The 16,547-nt window shown below is 45.6% G+C and overlaps 1 protein-coding gene across 3 annotated transcripts in view; it reads left to right on the forward strand.

The window, feature by feature from the left end:
* LOC104490902 (cytoplasmic FMR1-interacting protein 2) overlaps nt 1-14,683 on the forward strand; it is a 44,877-nt gene extending 30,194 nt beyond the window's left edge. For all 3 annotated transcript variants that reach the window (XM_010133252.1, XM_010133253.1, XM_010133255.1), the window contains 8 exons: nt 2,806-2,949; nt 4,488-4,578; nt 5,245-5,375; nt 8,467-8,539; nt 9,053-9,147; nt 13,055-13,293; nt 13,814-13,961; nt 14,516-14,683. In XM_010133252.1, the coding sequence (XP_010131554.1) occupies nt 2,806-2,949; nt 4,488-4,578; nt 5,245-5,375; nt 8,467-8,539; nt 9,053-9,147; nt 13,055-13,293; nt 13,814-13,961; nt 14,516-14,683 (1,089 nt within the window). The remainder of the gene's footprint in view (nt 1-2,805; nt 2,950-4,487; nt 4,579-5,244; nt 5,376-8,466; nt 8,540-9,052; nt 9,148-13,054; nt 13,294-13,813; nt 13,962-14,515) is intronic.
* The last annotated feature ends 1,864 nt before the right edge of the window (nt 14,684-16,547 follow it).

Consider the following 16,547-nt stretch of genomic DNA (forward strand, 5'->3'; position numbering starts at 1 on the left):
AGTTATATTTTTAATTGCTGGCAGAGTATTATTATTAGACACAAGCCTGCTGCTAATGCGCTCTGTGGCTCTGCGGAGAGCTCGATGAACCTACCTCATCTTGCAGACAGGCAGGGATGAATCATCCTGCTCGTCTGCAGCCAATACACGTCCTAAAATGTGGCTTCTCCCAATCAGGCTTATTGACAAGACCCTCACTTGAGGGAAAAGCCTGCTTGAAAGCTGATCTCCAGCCCCATTATCCTGCTGAGAGGCGAGGGAGTGCTGTGAGGTGGGCGGCTGAGCAGCAGCACCGGCCACTCGCTGTCCGTACAGTGAAATGTCAGCCCTGTCATGGGGAAAATCTGATGAGCTGCTGTACAACTGGGTACTGGTGGCAGCCCATCTCAGGGGACCGTGGCACGTGTGCAGACAGATGACTTGTCTCCTAGCTGTGGAGTAGCAAAGAGGCTTTCAGAAACGAGTGTGGATTCGTGAGGCCACTGAAATTGGGATATAATTCCCATATTTAGTTGCCCCTTAAGTCTGGACGAGCCACCACTGTGCTAACCATGGGGAAATAACAGAGTAAAAAAGGAACCTAAGGGAGGCATGGAAGGAGGGTGCCTGGATCACTCCTGCTGCATGGTGCTTTCTGGGGATGCCCAGTGCTGGAACAATGGAAAAAGCCACTGCAACAGAAGGCCACAGGATTGTGGCCAGGCTGGAGCCCCAGCAGGTTACTGGCCTCCCTCTGGGATGATGACAGCAGCCATTTGGCAGATGTTCCAGGCTGGGCATTACCTCTGTTTAAACAGACACAATTTTCAAAACATAAACTACTGCTGTTTTTCACCTCTGTCGGTGTGAGTATCTAGTAGTTTTGGATCAGTCTCTACCAAACAGATTTTTAAAGACTTGGTTATCTAAGGATGCAGATAGAAGCATAAGCAGGATGTTCAAACTCTTAACAGGAGTTGCCACCCAAGGAGCTTTGAAAGTAGGCTTTGGTCTGCCTAAATAATTTTTAAACTCTGGCCCAAACTTACTCAGGGCCCTTTAGTGCTGATGGTAGACAAAGCTGATGCTCACTGTGAAGAATGCGCTGCAGAGCCCCAAGGAGCCCTCTCTGAACATAACGGTATCACAGGGCTTTTTCACCTACCAGAACCAGGCTGTGGAATTGTTTCACAGCAAGCAGGGGACTTTCTAGGTGCATTGTCCAAACTAGCTCTTCCAAAGAGCACCTAGGAATTATAGCAGGCAATAAGCTGCTGGACCGGAGCAACAGGGCTGTAACAAAATGAGGGGCAATTAATTAATTGATCAAAGCAACTGACAAGCCTATAAAAGCGCAATCAGTACGTCAGTCCACTGAAATTCTGTATCTGAGAGTAAAAATAAATACTTTCCTGATTCTTAGCAAATGACTTCACTTTGTAACTCATTAGTAACTCAGATGAAGCGTTAAAGTAAATCTCGAGGAAGTGAGTCAGAACTGGAGGATAACTGAAGCCTTCAGGCTGTACTGCAGCTGCTGGGAGCAGCAATGTTGGAGGATAGACAACATTTTGTCCTGTTTTACTACTTCAGCACTTGCTGCCTTTCACCCTAAGCTCTCTGATGCACTGGCCCCTCCGCTCCCTTGGCCCCATTCCTGGCAGGGCAGGGGATCCCTGAGGACCGGGGTCTGCCTTATCTGCGGGGAAGCACGCAGGCTCCGGGCTGCAGGAGGATGCCGTGCACCTCCAGGATGCAGCGTTCGCACAAGAAGTGAAGTCAGCCTTGCACAGTGCACTTGGGGTACAGTTTACTTTGGTTTCTTACCCTTGTTTAAGGAGGTTCTTTTGAGAAGCACAAGCCAGGGGTTTAGCTGCGTTTTGCTGGAAGGGGCATTACATGCCAGAGTTTTTCCAGGAATGTGCTTTTTTGCTGTTTACTGAAGCTGCAGTTATAGATGTTGTGGAGGGAGATTCAGCCCTTCTCTGCTGGGCTGAGTCGTGATGCCAACACTTCCCTTGCAGAGCCCAAGCCAAGCATGCCGTGTCTCAGCTAAATATGATTTTCAGTACTTTTTTTCAGATCACACAAGTGAATTCATTCCCCCTACTTCTGTTTCCCTCACACCAAATGGATCCTGTCAGTGTTCCAGTGATAAAATGTTGCAGCAATTTCCACATTTCCAAGATTACACTGAGAGAGTACATTCCTGGAAATCTGTTTTCTGCTGCTAAAATTTTTTAGGAGCCTCAGCCGTGGGTATCAGACCAGGGTTAGATTCTTGCCCTTTTCCCAGTCCCATGGGAATGTCAGAGGCTTTGCAGGGTGCAAAAAGGATCTTCTGTGTCTTTTCCAACTGCCCTTAAGCTCAGATGCTGCACCTCCTACTTTTCTTAATAAGCCTCACTGAAAGCAAGTGCCCACAGGAAAAATATCTGTCTGGTTACCTGTATATACAGCTTTTCAGTTTAGTAAAGAAGAATTTGGGTTTGAAGAGGCAAAGGGCCAGTGAACTGAAATCCTGGACTGGAAATGTCAGGAGAGTAAACAACCTTGGAAGTGAAAGTGGTTTTGCTACATAGCAGGATAATAAACCTTGTGATGTGACAGTGTGTTGATTAGAATATACCTGACTATGTAGACAGAAAAGCGGTCCTCTTTGCCACAAGAAGCAGAAGAAATGAGAATTGTCGTGGGTCTTATTATTTCTTCTTCTCTTCCTTAAAAATTGTTTGAAGTGATGGAGCGTAGTACTGTGATAAGACAATTACTTACAGGTCTGGTAAATGCTCCTGTCTAACTGTCATTGTGCTTCTAATTCCTCAGCCTCTCAACATTGCCTACAGTCACATCTATAGCTCATACCGCAATTTTGTGGGTCCGCCTCACTTCAAGACGATCTGCAGGCTTCTTGGCTATCAAGGCATTGCTGTGGTCATGGAAGAGCTGCTGAAGATCGTCAAGAGCCTGGTAATTCTGAGCCTAACCCTGGCGATAGAGAAACCTCAGTGCCTTGAGAGGTGCAGGTTGGACAGTCAGGCTGAGCTTTGGGTTCGGGGTGTTCACATCTGGGCATCTTCATGTCCCTTAATCCACGCTGAAACGCTTGCATTAATGGTCAGATATTCACTGCTGCTGAGGAATGCCACTGATCCCTGTGGGACCACAGAGTGTTTCCACTGTCTTGAAGTGTTAACTGTGACCAGTCACCTACATCGGGGGGGTGGAGTTGGCATGCTGTTTTGCTAAAAGCCGCTGGGAGGTGGTCAGGTGGGCATGGCACTCACCGTCCCTCAGCACTGCCTGTGCTGTGCTCTGGGAGACCCTCAAGACGTGTGCTCGTGCTCAGCAATAGCTCACCACCTTGTGATACACCAGGAGAGCTGCAGGAAGGTAGAGAGCAGGCAGCAAAACTGATGAATCCAACTTTTTGAATCTTTATAAGAAAATTCCTGCTATAGGTGAGTCCTTACTCAAGCCGTACTGTCCATTTCCATCAGGTGTTCTGACACCAGGCTGCCGATAGCCCAGTCTGCTTTCTAGTTCTGACTTCTCTTTCACAGAAATGTGATGTTCTGATGTTTTCCCTAAGGGCACTAACAGTACCAAACATTAAGGGAGAAGAGAGCATGCAAAATTTTCAGGTCATGCTTTTCTACTAAAACCTTTGCTTTACTGGAAAGCTTTACTGGAAAGATGATTTTCATCCGTTATAAATACTTAAGTTCTGCTCTGACTGCAATGACAACATTTTGAACTTGTCTAACAAAGCAATGTGAAACTGAAAAACTCAAGCGTACATCCAGTTTCCCTGCTGTAAACCACCATCGTTACTGAAGATGTAATTTGTGTCACTTAGCTGAAAATTCAGCACAAAGACAAAGATTTTATGTTTGGCTAAACAGTGTTCCGTGCATAATTCCATATAATGTATCCACAGGAAGCAGGTGTGTAACTCCAAATGTCAGCCAGCGCTTTTAACGGAGAAATACACTTTGCTCCTCATCCATATTAGTTCAGAACATCAGCCCTGCAGGAACTCGTTCAACAGGCATGAGATACTTTTTTTTAAACTCTGAGTATCTAGTGACCGTTCCTTAGGTGGAAGGAGCATTTCCTGTGCTGGGGAATGACTCCTTTAGCAGCAATGGTGAAATGCTTTTTGGGTTAGGAGCACAAGTCTAGCCGGATCTAAGACTGAGCCTTGTTTGGATTTCAGCTACAAACAATGCAAACACAACAAGCTGTATTTTGAAGTTAAAAATCCATGCAGCTGCGATTCATTATTTGGGAGGAAGCTGTAAAAGCACTCAACTCCTTACACTTGGGCTGACTTTTGTATTTGAGTGGAATCCAAATTAAGCAAGTTCTTCTTGGACTCCAGCTGAAGTTTCATCCTGTGCTGTCAGATGTGGACCCGTGGATGCTGATGTGGACAACTAGCCTCTTTCAGAGCCAACAGCAGGCGAAGCTATCATTCCAATTTAACCTCCCTTTGTCTCCAACAGCTACAAGGCACCATTCTGCAGTATGTGAAGACTCTGATTGAAGTAATGCCCAAGATATGCCGCTTGCCAAGACATGAATATGGCTCTCCAGGTGGGTGCTACAGGTAGAAGCTTGAGCAAGAGCTCACCCACATATTGGTACAGCTTTTACCCAGACACTCACCAGTAATTAAACAAGGCTTGGTACCTGAAGTGCCAGTGCAACACACAGCCACACTGTTGCTATTGACACTGGAATGTATATAGGAAACTTTTTCTATACACATTCCTATTTCCTCCTGTTGGAAATTTCCCGTTGAACACACAGATGGCTGATAAGGAAATGTCCTCTGGTATTTTCTGTTTTGTTTTCAGGGTTTTGTAAGTTTTTGTTATTGTGGGTTCATGGATATTTTTCAAAAGCTCTACGTAGTTGATGCAAAGAGTTTTTGCAGCATGACTGCAGGCTGCCATTGAGCTGGATGGAGAGACTCACGAGCCAGCACCCAGCCAGCCATTACAGTCTTGAATCTCTTGTCCTCTGATGAGGAAATCCAAGGACTTCAGATGAATTAATCCCTATTTCCCAAGGCTTGCTGAAAGCAGGATAAGACACTGTGTGCTAGTTCTCTCCCATGCCAGTCTCCGTCTATCTGGTAGCAGTTACAGCTTGCAGTTTGTGAGTAAGGAAATACCAGGCGCTAATTATCTTTTCACCCAAGTTATCGGAGGGTGATGCTGCTCTGTCTTTTCTGACTGCCCTTCCTTGTCTTTTAAGGAATCCTGGAGTTTTTCCATCATCAGCTCAAGGACATCATTGAGTATGCAGAGCTGAAGACCGATGTGTTCCAGAGCCTCCGAGAAGTGGGCAATGCCATTCTCTTCTGCCTCCTTATCGAGCAGGCTTTGGTAAGGCAAAACCCCCTGCACCAACAGATCATACTTGAAATTGCCAGCTCAAGAGTCTAAGTGGAAATGGGTTCTCCAACAGAAGAGCTTGGAAAATGTTACTTTCCAGCTTCTCATTTGCTCGGGGTCTCTCTGGGACTGTGTTATTGCATGTCCATGGGGATGGTGTGCATCGGTGTTTGGTCACTGACATCTGGGATTGCTGAAGGAGAATCTGAATACTGGAAGATCTAGATTTAATTCTTGGATCCAAAGCTACCCTTTGTTCATCCTTCTCAGAAATAAAATGAACTGGAGCTTATTTCTAGATTGTAAGCTCTCTGGGGCAGGGATCAATTCTTTTTACATACGTATTTGTACAGGGAAAAGTAGATTTGAGCCCTTTGCTCTTTTGGGGTGCTAGTGCAACGAAAAACTTGATTGATTCTAGTGGAGATAAGGATAAAGCAATCCAACAGGAAAGAAATCTCAGAAAAGCTGATGATATATTTCCTGTGACTTATATTCACTGAAAACTTAGCTGGAGTGACAATTTGGTGTTGCCTCCCGCACAAGTGTTCTGCACGTGCACAACTCTCTCAGCCTCTCAGCCCGTGCGGTGCCCTCTCTGGTATGGGGTAAAGGCGATGGCTGAGTGCCACACATCATCTTAGCTTCTAGTTTTCCACACGATAGATTTACTTTGTAATTAATTTATCTTCCCATTTGGCCTAGAGCCAACTGAGGAGTGTTCAACAACACAATTTTACATTAAAAATGCCTATTTCATGACATAATGGGTTTGGCAGGGTTGTTTCGGTGTTTTCAGAATTACTTCCCTAGCATGAGATGGTGTTTCCAAGGAAAGCCAGAAAGTTTTGCTCAGAGAAAAACCAGAGGGAAGTTTGAAGATTCCAAGTTTTATCCAACCACAGAGCACATGGAAAACTGAAAATCTCTGCACGTCCTCAGAATGGATATTTCTGCCCTTGCCTTTGCATTTTAACCCCAGATATAGAGACTTTCAGTTCCTGATATGATGTATCAAACACATTCTGTGAGCAGTAGATGCATAAGATTAAGAAAACTAGGGAGTTGTATATCACCTAGCAGCTTGGCTTTATTTTATAGAGTGACCAGAGTTGCCAACTATATCCTGGCAGTTTCTGTTCCTTTTGTGGCTTCCTCGCTGCTTTCTGCTGTTCTCAGTGTTGGATTTTATGCTGTACACATTTGCCTTTTCTGTTCCATCTTTAAATGGACACTTAAGGGACACATAGCGGTTTCTTTTAGAAATCCTTCTTTTGAATGCAGAAATGTCCCTCCAGTCCCAGGAGCTGTACATCAGCAGGATACTGGCATTTTAGAATAGCAGGAAATAAAAAACAGAAGATGGTGAGAATTTGGGGGTCAGTTTAGGAAGGCTGCCCATCAAAGGCCACATCTGCCCACTTTCCATGCCAGCCAAAGGCTCCCCCACTCTGATCCCCTGTTTTTCCACACAGAAATAGATTCAGAAGATAAAGCCATTTTGCACAGAGGGGGAACTGGTTCTTGCTTGCTGGAAGATGTCAGATGTGTAGAGCCATCACATAATGAGATTTTCCCTCTAATGGAGCTCTTTTGCAGCAGAAGCAATTGCTTTTACGGTGCAGTTATCTTCATAGCTCTCAGAATGATGTAAGGCTGGTGGTAGTTGCTGGCAGAGATGCGCAGTCTGCTCTGTTCTACTGTCTTTTTATTGTTTACATTTGAGGAATGAGGAGTTGCTTGGGCCTAAATTTCTAAGCAGAATTCTTACTCTCGAGTAATGGGCCTTGGAGAGGAGATCTATTGATAATATGATTAATTTTGGGACAGGTATCACGTGAATGCAGGCTGCAAATGGTGAAAATACTCTCTTTATCAGAGGGAAACAGCAGTGAAAGAACATTCATCTAGGAATGAATAGCGTTTAGCAAACAAAATAACCAAGGTGACAGGCACAGTCCGTTAGCATCAGCATCTCTCTGACGACGGCAGACTGTTCGTGTCCCTCCAGCACTGTGTCACAAACTGCACTCCCACAAACTTGCTCTCATCCCAGCATCCATGCGCCAGTACAGCCTCCTGCAGCTCCATGCTACACTGTCCTCTCCCTCTTGGCTGGAAGGTGGGGGACCTACCCATGCACCCCAAACAGACTCAGCCCCGTCATTCCATCTGGCCCCCAAATATCTTTTGCTGCGCTGTCATGACCTGTTTTCAAGTGTGTCTTAATCTCTACAGTAAGCTCAGAACTGAAAGCATGTCCTAGAGCTGGATTTTGTAGGAGCAAACCAATGCCTTGTTGTGACGCGCTGCCTCTGTGTGAAATAGCTTCGGTTTTCTTGCTGCTGTTTCCCATTGCAGACTCGTATACAATGTATTGTCAGCCATCGCTCCTCAGTCTCCACCTGCCTATTTCTAGGTTTCTCCTCCTTGTGCATCTGTGTTTAGGATTATTTTTTTCTCAAGTGCTTCAGCATGCATTCTCTCAGGTGGCATCTCATGATGTTATTCCTCTCTGGACTTGTGTATTATTCTCCCTGGTGCGTACACCACTGGGATTCTGGTCTAATAGCCCTGGCTGAGATCACCATATGAACAATCAAATAATTTCAGACCAACGTGTTATGTACCTGTTTGCAGTAGAGCCATGCGTCAGTATATATTACATCTACACATCCTAAAATAACTAAGCAAAGGGTAATTTCCACCTGGGCACACTCTAAAATGAACAGCAGGAAGTCATCAGGGTAAGATGAAACTGAAACCTCCATGTTCTTTATCCCCTCTTATTTGCAGTGCTATTAAATGAGACAGAAAATAAATATAAAACTCTGGCCTTGTACAGGCAGGAAATAACTTATTTGAGTGAAAGAAACTTCCTGGCTTAAGTTGAGAGGTATTTCTTCCAGTTTTAGTTCAAAAACCATAGGTCAAAACCAGTGGATTTACTACTGAGCTGGGTTGGATTTGAATAGGTGCTGTAGACGTGAATTGTTGTAGTGTTGCCCAGGCTCCTGAGCCATACACTCAACCCCTGTAGGTATTTTTTAACTTACTTTATCTTTCTTTCTTCCTGCCTCAGTCCCAGGAAGAAGTTTGTGATTTGCTGCATGCTGCTCCCTTCCAAAATATTTTGCCCAGGGTCTACATCAAAGGTAAGAAGCTGAGAGGGAAGCAGTGGACAGACTCAGAGGTCTCTGCCCAGAAGCTGTTTCTCTCCCATTTCTGCTGAGGATTAGTTTTGGCCCTGCTTCCCTCTTGAAATAGATAAGTGGATACAGCCAAAAGTCAGGTGGAAATGAATGCCAAGCGTGCATTTTCTGCAGCCTAGTTACAGACTGAAACCTTAGTTGGTTTGGGGGTTCCCTTAAGGTTTTAAAGCCATTTCACAGTCTCTTTGGAGAATGACAGCATGAAATGTCCATCTCAACAGGAGCGATCAGTAACAGGGACATGCTTTTGGACGTACGTGGTTAAGCTGCTGCTGAGACTGCAATCGCACATCCCTCCCTTCTCTGCATCACTGGTTCCCTCATTTGCTGTCAGTTTGGCTCACTGATCCAAAGTCTCGTTGGATGGTTGCTGGGGGGCAGCTCTGAGCAAACTTGGCGGAAATTGCGGGTCTCCACTTCCTCCTCTCATTTCACTGTTTGCTGCTCGCTTGACAGAAGGAGAACGCTTGGAGGTGCGCATGAAGCGTCTCGAAGCCAAGTATGCCCCACTTCACCTGGTTCCCTTAATAGAGAGGCTGGGCACTCCGCAGGTAAGGATTTCATTGAAAGGGATGGCTGTTGAAAATTCTTAGCAGTTCCCAGATGGTCTGTTTGGCCTTGGGACAGTGATTCTATTTTTATTTTTCTCAAAACATCAATCGGACAAGAAAATCAGAATCCTTGCCCTAGCAGACACCTTGCAGGGAAAATTGTGAGCGGATCTAGAGATGGTGTGTTGCTGCCTCTGGTCTTGGAGAGCTGGTGGGGTAAGGCAAGCGTGCTAGAAGCCAGCTCTGAATAAGAACAACTCTGAGAAACTCCTCCGTGTTAGAAAGATGGAGAATTGCTGGGGTGGTGTGAGGGGAAACTTTGCAGGGTTGTCCCTGACTTAATCAATTGCCATCACTTTTGGGCATCCCATTTTAAGGCTGCAGTATGGTCCATGTTTAAGCTCATCCCTGTCAAGGAGTATATCTGAGAATGATTTCCCTCCTAGCACATGCTTAGAGCTTCAGCACATGCTTAAGATTACAGCTCCATTTAAGTGTCTTCTTGAGATGGGTCTCAGCTTGGAAAGGATCTCTTGTGCAGAAACTGAGTCCTGTTGAAAAGTGTCTCTGTAGGCTGATCAATGTAATGGACAAAATTTGAGCTCAAACTTCCACTGCCTACCTAGTGGGGTTGATGGATAAAAATCATTCGAAGTATTAAATGAATCAATACCTTTTTTTCTGTAAGGTACTGCCGAAGGAATGGAATGAACACTCAGGTGTATGAGGTGACACATCTGTGGCAGGCAGAAAGTTGTTGATTTTTTTGTCTTGTTTTTCTGATGGATCAAGAACATTTTGAACTTTGCTTCATTGGAAACCATATGAAACAAAGAAATTGGCTGGATAACTGAGGGCTTTGTCTTACTTTGCAGACATTTATCTCACTTCCCATTGATTTCTTTTTAAGGGAGACACTCGAGAAAAAGAATTCACCTCTGTGTTTTTGTGTCTTTGTGTTGGTCTTTCTATCTCTCCTTCTTTCCATGCAAAATCATCATTGAAATCTGCTATTAGAGTCCACTCGTTGCTTATCCCTGCCATAGTTACGATAGTGATGAAAACACTAAAAATCACTTAGAATTAATTTTTCTGTAAGCTGTTCCCATACTCATCACACAGGTACAGTTGAATGCCAGATCTTTTTTGAGCTCAGATGTAAATGAACACAAGAGTCACTTTCTATAGGTGCCTCCATAGCTTCTAATCCTGCTCCTTATGCCGTTTCAGACATACATTTTGGAAATGCAGTTTTGGACACAGGCCATACGGGATTTTTTCCTGCAGAACGCAGAAGTGCCTTTTAGCAATTGTCCCGAATCTGAGCAGAAGTTGCCTGCTAGATGCCCCTCCCAAAAGGTGGCCCTGTGCATTTCATCTGATTACATGCTGTGAAAGGGCTGAGCCAGCAGCTGCTGTAGTTCGCAGGGTTGTGTCAGTCTTTGCAGGCTTTGGGTACAGTTTTCGCAAGATTGCCAGTTGACAGGCTGTAGAAGAGCTATGACATGACACAGCTGGGTTGGTGCTACGGCAGGAAAACTGTCAGTATTCATTGCAAATAATTGTTCTGCATTGAGAATCTAGAAGCAGCTGTTTGATAGGTGATTCATAAAGAACCAGAAGGGTCAAAGTGGTTCATTAAAGGAATTTTCTCCCTTTTAGTGCTGATCATAGGGATATTAAGTAAGGGATTTTCAAAAGTGCTTGGTCAGTCTGATTTTTTTCACTGGAAGTAATAGCAGTCTTCCTTTTTGAAGACAGAGGGAATAGCTGAGCCAGCACAGTGTCATCCTGTGATGATTTCTTTTGAGAGCACCCTTCCTCTCCTGATTTTAGAAATCAGTGGGACCCCAGACTGTGAGGCAGATCTGGTCACAGACTAATAGCTCTCCAGCTGCCTTCACCACGTTAGATACCTACCAGTCCTGCATCAAGGCCTGGTCTTATGGTGATGAATTTTAGACCCAAATTCTGTCTGTGAATGTGCATAACTGAGTGGCACTACATCCTTTGAACGCCAGATACATCCCTTCCTAGATTAAGATTTCTGCAGAAACAGTATACTAAGATCATTGGACTAGCTTGTTCTCAAAAGTACCTGTTCTGTCACTGTATCTTAGCAAACAGTAACGCTGACAGCTTATATCTGAAATGGCTTTACTTCTACTGTGTCCCCATTTCACCATCATAGACTAATGTGTGCAGGTGCTAATCTGTACCCGTAAGAGCTTGGAGCAGGTGAGGAGGGAGAAGGTACAGCTATAAAAACAAGCTGGATAAAATAAATATTTACTTGCTAAGCAAACGTATGCAGGTGCATGCCATGAAACCAGTGATACCGTTCCTGCATTGAACAGACCTAGGGATTCCAGACCCCGTCTGGCCTCTGCACAGCTCTCCTTTGATATTTGTTATTAGTTGAACATTAATTGATCTGAGGTTCCCAGAACATCCTTGAGACTGTGGCACAAGCAGGAAACATAAGACATCTAATTTTAATAGTCACTGAACTAAAAATGCTGTAGGTTACTGCAGCGTAGTCAGGAAAAGGGAAGTGCAAGCACATTCGTGTTTTTTTAGAGTAGAATAAAGACAAACCAAGTAAACCGAGCATAATTCATGTTCTTGATGTCTGAGCAGGACACGTGCCTGCCTGTTGTACCAGATGCTCTGAGCCCCTCATCCTGATTCCGATGGGGCTGACGTTTTTATCGGCATTGCAGGGACAGCTGGAAATGGAGCAAATGCTTAAAAACTACTTAAAGCTCCAGGATGTCCCCTGGGACAGGCGGGGGTCTGGTGAATGTCACGTTTGCTCTGCATGCCTCTGCCAGAGTGGTGAGAGTGGTAAAAGGCTCTGTCTGCAGGGCCAGGGTGCCGTGGCAGCCGCTCTGCTACGGGGCTGAGCACAGCAGAGCCAGAGCCTCCCACAACCACAGGCATGACTCTTACAGCACTCAGCTCCCGTTTGCCGTGTTATTTTTGGCAGCACTGCAAAGAAAAGTCAGTAATGCTGCTGGAAATGGCAAGAACTGGGGCAGCTAAGAGGCCACCAGGGCAGCGAGCACACCACGCTTGCACCCCAGCCCCACTCAGTGAGCTCCGTGGGGTCAGTGTTCCCATGCTGCGGGAAGACCCTGCGTGCTTATCTAAAATCCCTTTTTTTTTCCTCTGGGGGAGTAATGGGGCTGAAATAAAGTTAATCCTCTTTCAATTTTCCTCTAGCGTAGAAGCCAACTGAACTCCATCCAATGGAGCTGTTCCAGATTTGTATGTGTAAATCTGAGTGGGGATATCACAGAAATTCTCCACACATGTAAAACTTCCACATCTGGAAAAAAATATTGTTTGACTGTCTTATAAGTCACAGGTTTTCCAGTATTAAGGTTCCGGTGTCTTCTCGTCTTCCTCGGAGCTTTTTAATCCTAACTACAAAAGAAATCAAGAAAGCCGTAGACTATCTACATTTTAAAGAGATGATGGCAATGTCCTGGGAAGCAAAATGTCACTGTTCTCTCCTGTTTTATTTTCATAATCTGCAGAAATCACGAAATTAAACCCAGCAACGCTGCACTAATAGAACAGCGGGCTAGCAGAATTAAGGATCAGTATTTCTGATCAGAGCTTTGCCTACAACTTCCGTTTTCTGATGTACGCAGTTATTTCAAAAGATCCTTAGGTTGGTGAAATATAACTGAGCAAATATTAAGTCGTCTTGCGTTTGAGGGATGAGTATTCTTTGGTGGGGAGTGCCATGGGAGCAGCCATCAGAGGTAAGGCTAGACCTTGCATGGGATGTGTGTTAACTTTGAAAGAGCGGGGGGAGACCAGGAAGCGTTAAATCCAGCAACAGGGTCCATCTGTATTCCATCATCATTTCTGTTTCTTTGGTTGTCCTCCTCCTCAGCAAATAGCCATCGCCCGGGAGGGTGACTTGCTGACCAAGGAGCGGTTATGCTGTGGGCTCTCCATGTTTGAGGTGATCCTGACACGAATTAGGAGCTACCTGCAGGACCCGATCTGGCGTGGGCCACCCCCGACAAACGGGGTCATGCACGTGGACGAGTGTGTGGAGTTTCACCGGCTCTGGAGTGCCATGCAGTTCGTGTACTGCATCCCCGTGGGCACCAACGAGTTCACTGCAGAGTGAGTGTCCGTCAGCTGGCCCTGCTGTTAGTGCTGCTCATAAGCTAGTGGGGCCAGCAAGCCCCTGGGATGCCCTCAGCTGCAGCAACAGCCTCAGCCAGTGCAGAGGTAGAAGGGGAATGTTGGTCCTTGGTGGGAAGAACTCCATTGTACGTGGACATAAAGAGATGCCCAAAATGCTTTCTGTCTGAACAGCTGGGAAGAAGAGCAATGTAAAGGGCCATGCCCAAGGTGACATGCAGGAAGAGATGGGTAGATGAGCCAGGAACCTAAGTCAGAGGCTAGGGCCCCATCCGTCTTACCCTGTGATGCACCCTGCAGAGCTCGGCTGTGGTGTAATTCTGCGTATCTCCTTCTGAGTTCGTGTTCTCTAGGTGTATACCCACTTTCTAGGAGTAGGACTGAATCTGATTTCCCAAGGAATTCACCAAGGAGGGTTCCTGGTGCTGTAGTAAGACTTATCTTGCCTAACTCTATCCTGTCATCTCTCCCCACCCCATCCACCCTCTGCTCCTTCCAGGCAGTGCTTTGGAGATGGTCTGAACTGGGCAGGTTGCTCTATCATTGTTCTCCTTGGACAGCAACGGCGCTTTGACCTTTTCGACTTCTGCTACCACCTGCTGAAGGTGCAGAGGCAGGACGGGAAGGATGAAATCATTAAAAATGTGGTAAGTTGAAGGGTGAGGTCCCAAAAGACCTGAACCAGCACACTCCTCTGTTTTCTATCTTGTTTCGTCCAAACTCACAAATTACATAAATTACAACTTTATTCAAACTGGGCACACTTGCCGTGAGGTTTCCACCTGCGGTCTCAGCAGAGAGGTCAAGATTTTAATTGGCTTGACAGTCGAATGGTTTTTTCCTCTCAAAGTTTTTCCCTTCTTCCTGGGGTTGAGAAGCGAGAGCTGAGAAGCTGGTATTTCCAGCAACCATCCTGTGATCTCAGTGGCTTTATTAATAAGCAGCTGGGAGTCTAGACTTTAGAACAGTTAGCTTAGGACCACTCACTGACCTTGTTACTTCTCTGTCTTGGGTTATCAAACCCTGTAATGAAGTGAGTCATCAGTCCCTGGAAGGTGCTAAGTGGAACTGTAACGTGTTATAGCTGCTTTGCTTTAGCAGAGGTTTCCAGCAGCAGGACAGAGGTACTGGTACTTTTTATCTGGTCGGATGACGTAAGATGCTCCTCATCTACTGTTTTTCTCCCTCACCATCCCTCCAGCCCTTGAAGAAGATGGCCGACAGGATCAGGAAGTATCAGATCCTGAACAACGAGATTTTTGCTATCCTGAACAAGTACATGAAGTCAGTGGAAACAGACAGTTCCACAGTGGAGCACGTGCGCTGCTTCCAGCCCCCAATCCACCAGTCGCTGGCCACCACCTGCTAGTGTGGACACTGACACCACACCCATTGGGAAGGGAGAAGGGACCAAACCCAGAACAGCTGGGAGGAGAAAACTCGATGGTGTGAAACCTGGCAACAGAGTAAGACTGGGTATGCCTACTACACGCGAGGACACATCTTCCCATCCAGCCCTCTTTGCGTGCATGTTCTTCTGTACCATCGCTGTGATCAGTTTTGCTTGTAGCTTTCAGATCTGGGGTGGGTGGGGCGGGCGGGCAAAATGGGCTTTTATTCCATAAAGTTGTCTGGCTTTTCCCTGTGACTCATCCAACTGAACGCATCACTCTGAAGCCATATTGCAGCCCCAAATGTCGGGGTCCTGGTGGAAGAGCTCCGTGCTTTCACAGCACCGGGCACTCACTCCCACCACAGAAGTAATGGTGCAAATCAAACCCCCAGTGACATGTGCCATCAGCCATGAAGCTTGAGGGTCTGAAGACAAGCCCCTGATTCAGTCTTTGGGCAGAAGAAGAAACAAAGGTCACCTCTGGCAGCACCCTGAGGATCAAGTGATGGGCACAGAGGAGCTGTGCCAGGCTTGGATGGATGCTTGCCTCAGGCTGGGGCTAGCTTTGTGCTCTCTATTGTTGGCCTTTCTGTTGGCCATCTCTTAGAGAGAGCATTGGCACATGGGTTTCAGTATAGCAACGATGTAGTTGCCAAGTAACTCTTGAGCACTTCAGAGAGCTGGGGAAAGAGAAGATGGCTAGCTTTTTCCCTGCTGTGGAACATCCACTTATTTTAATGCCAAGGGTTCTCCCCTGAAGACGCATCTTTTATGGACTACAGAAGAAGCTGCATTCATGTGCACATGCTCTTGAACATACTAATTTGGGTGCAAATAATCACTGATCCTGGCAGGAGGAGACGGGTATAGTTACCTCAGACATATTAGATCTTTGATCTTCGGCCAAGGATGGGAGCTGGGGTGGGTAATTTGTATATGTTCTGGGGATGCTATTTTCCCTTGTTTTAGAGAAGTTCCTAGGGGCACACAGAGACCAAATATCTTTCTTCAGAGAATGGTAGCTATCAGCAGGACTTAAGAAGCATCCCGTCACTCAGAAATGATATGATTGTTTAGAAGAGGTAAAATACAGGATAAGCATTAAAACATACCTAGAATTTTCCAGGTTTAAAGGCATTCAGAGGGAGCACTGGAGTCTGTTTCCTTTTCCCGCTCAGCTAATCTAACATCCTTAGATACAGAGAACAAATTCAGTAGGAACTTCAAGGAGGATTTTGTAACTCATGGTCTTCCCTGCTTCCCCTCAGCAATGTCATTGAAGTGATACTAAGGCTTGTGCTTGAAGTTAAAGGGGAGCAAACCACACACTCCAAGAGAAGATTATGCTAGTCTCACCACTGGCAGTATTTTAATTTCTCAGCTTGAGGCAGGTCACAGCAGATAATTGCTGTTACACTACACAGATGCGATAATATATATTCCTTTCATGCATTTCATCCTGCCTTGTAAACTGCACGCTAGTACGGATCTTAGAAAGGCAGAGCTGGGGCATTTATTTTCACAGAGGGAACATATAATTAATTAGTAGAAATGTCCCAGTTGGAGTATTTTGTCTTCAGAAACAACAGCCAGCAAACTATTATTAGCAGGAGGAGATCTTGCTGGGTGGGCTGAATCCGTTCTCCCAGGCGCTCACTGCCTACTCCCTTGATAATCAATAAATACCCCACATGTGAAAAGTGCTGGACATTTTCACACCTTCTGTTTCCTCTAATTACCAAGATAAGCAATTAAACCGCAGGGAGGAAATTGTGCGGCACAGTAATCTGAAAGTTAAATGAAATCTCGGGAAGTCTGGCTGAAATCTCTGAGTGGCAGG

The sequence above is a fragment of the Buceros rhinoceros genome, unplaced genomic scaffold, assembly GCF_000710305.1.
Source record: "Buceros rhinoceros silvestris isolate BGI_N320 unplaced genomic scaffold, ASM71030v1 scaffold7883, whole genome shotgun sequence".
In the NCBI taxonomy this organism is placed as follows: Eukaryota; Metazoa; Chordata; class Aves; order Bucerotiformes; family Bucerotidae; genus Buceros; species Buceros rhinoceros.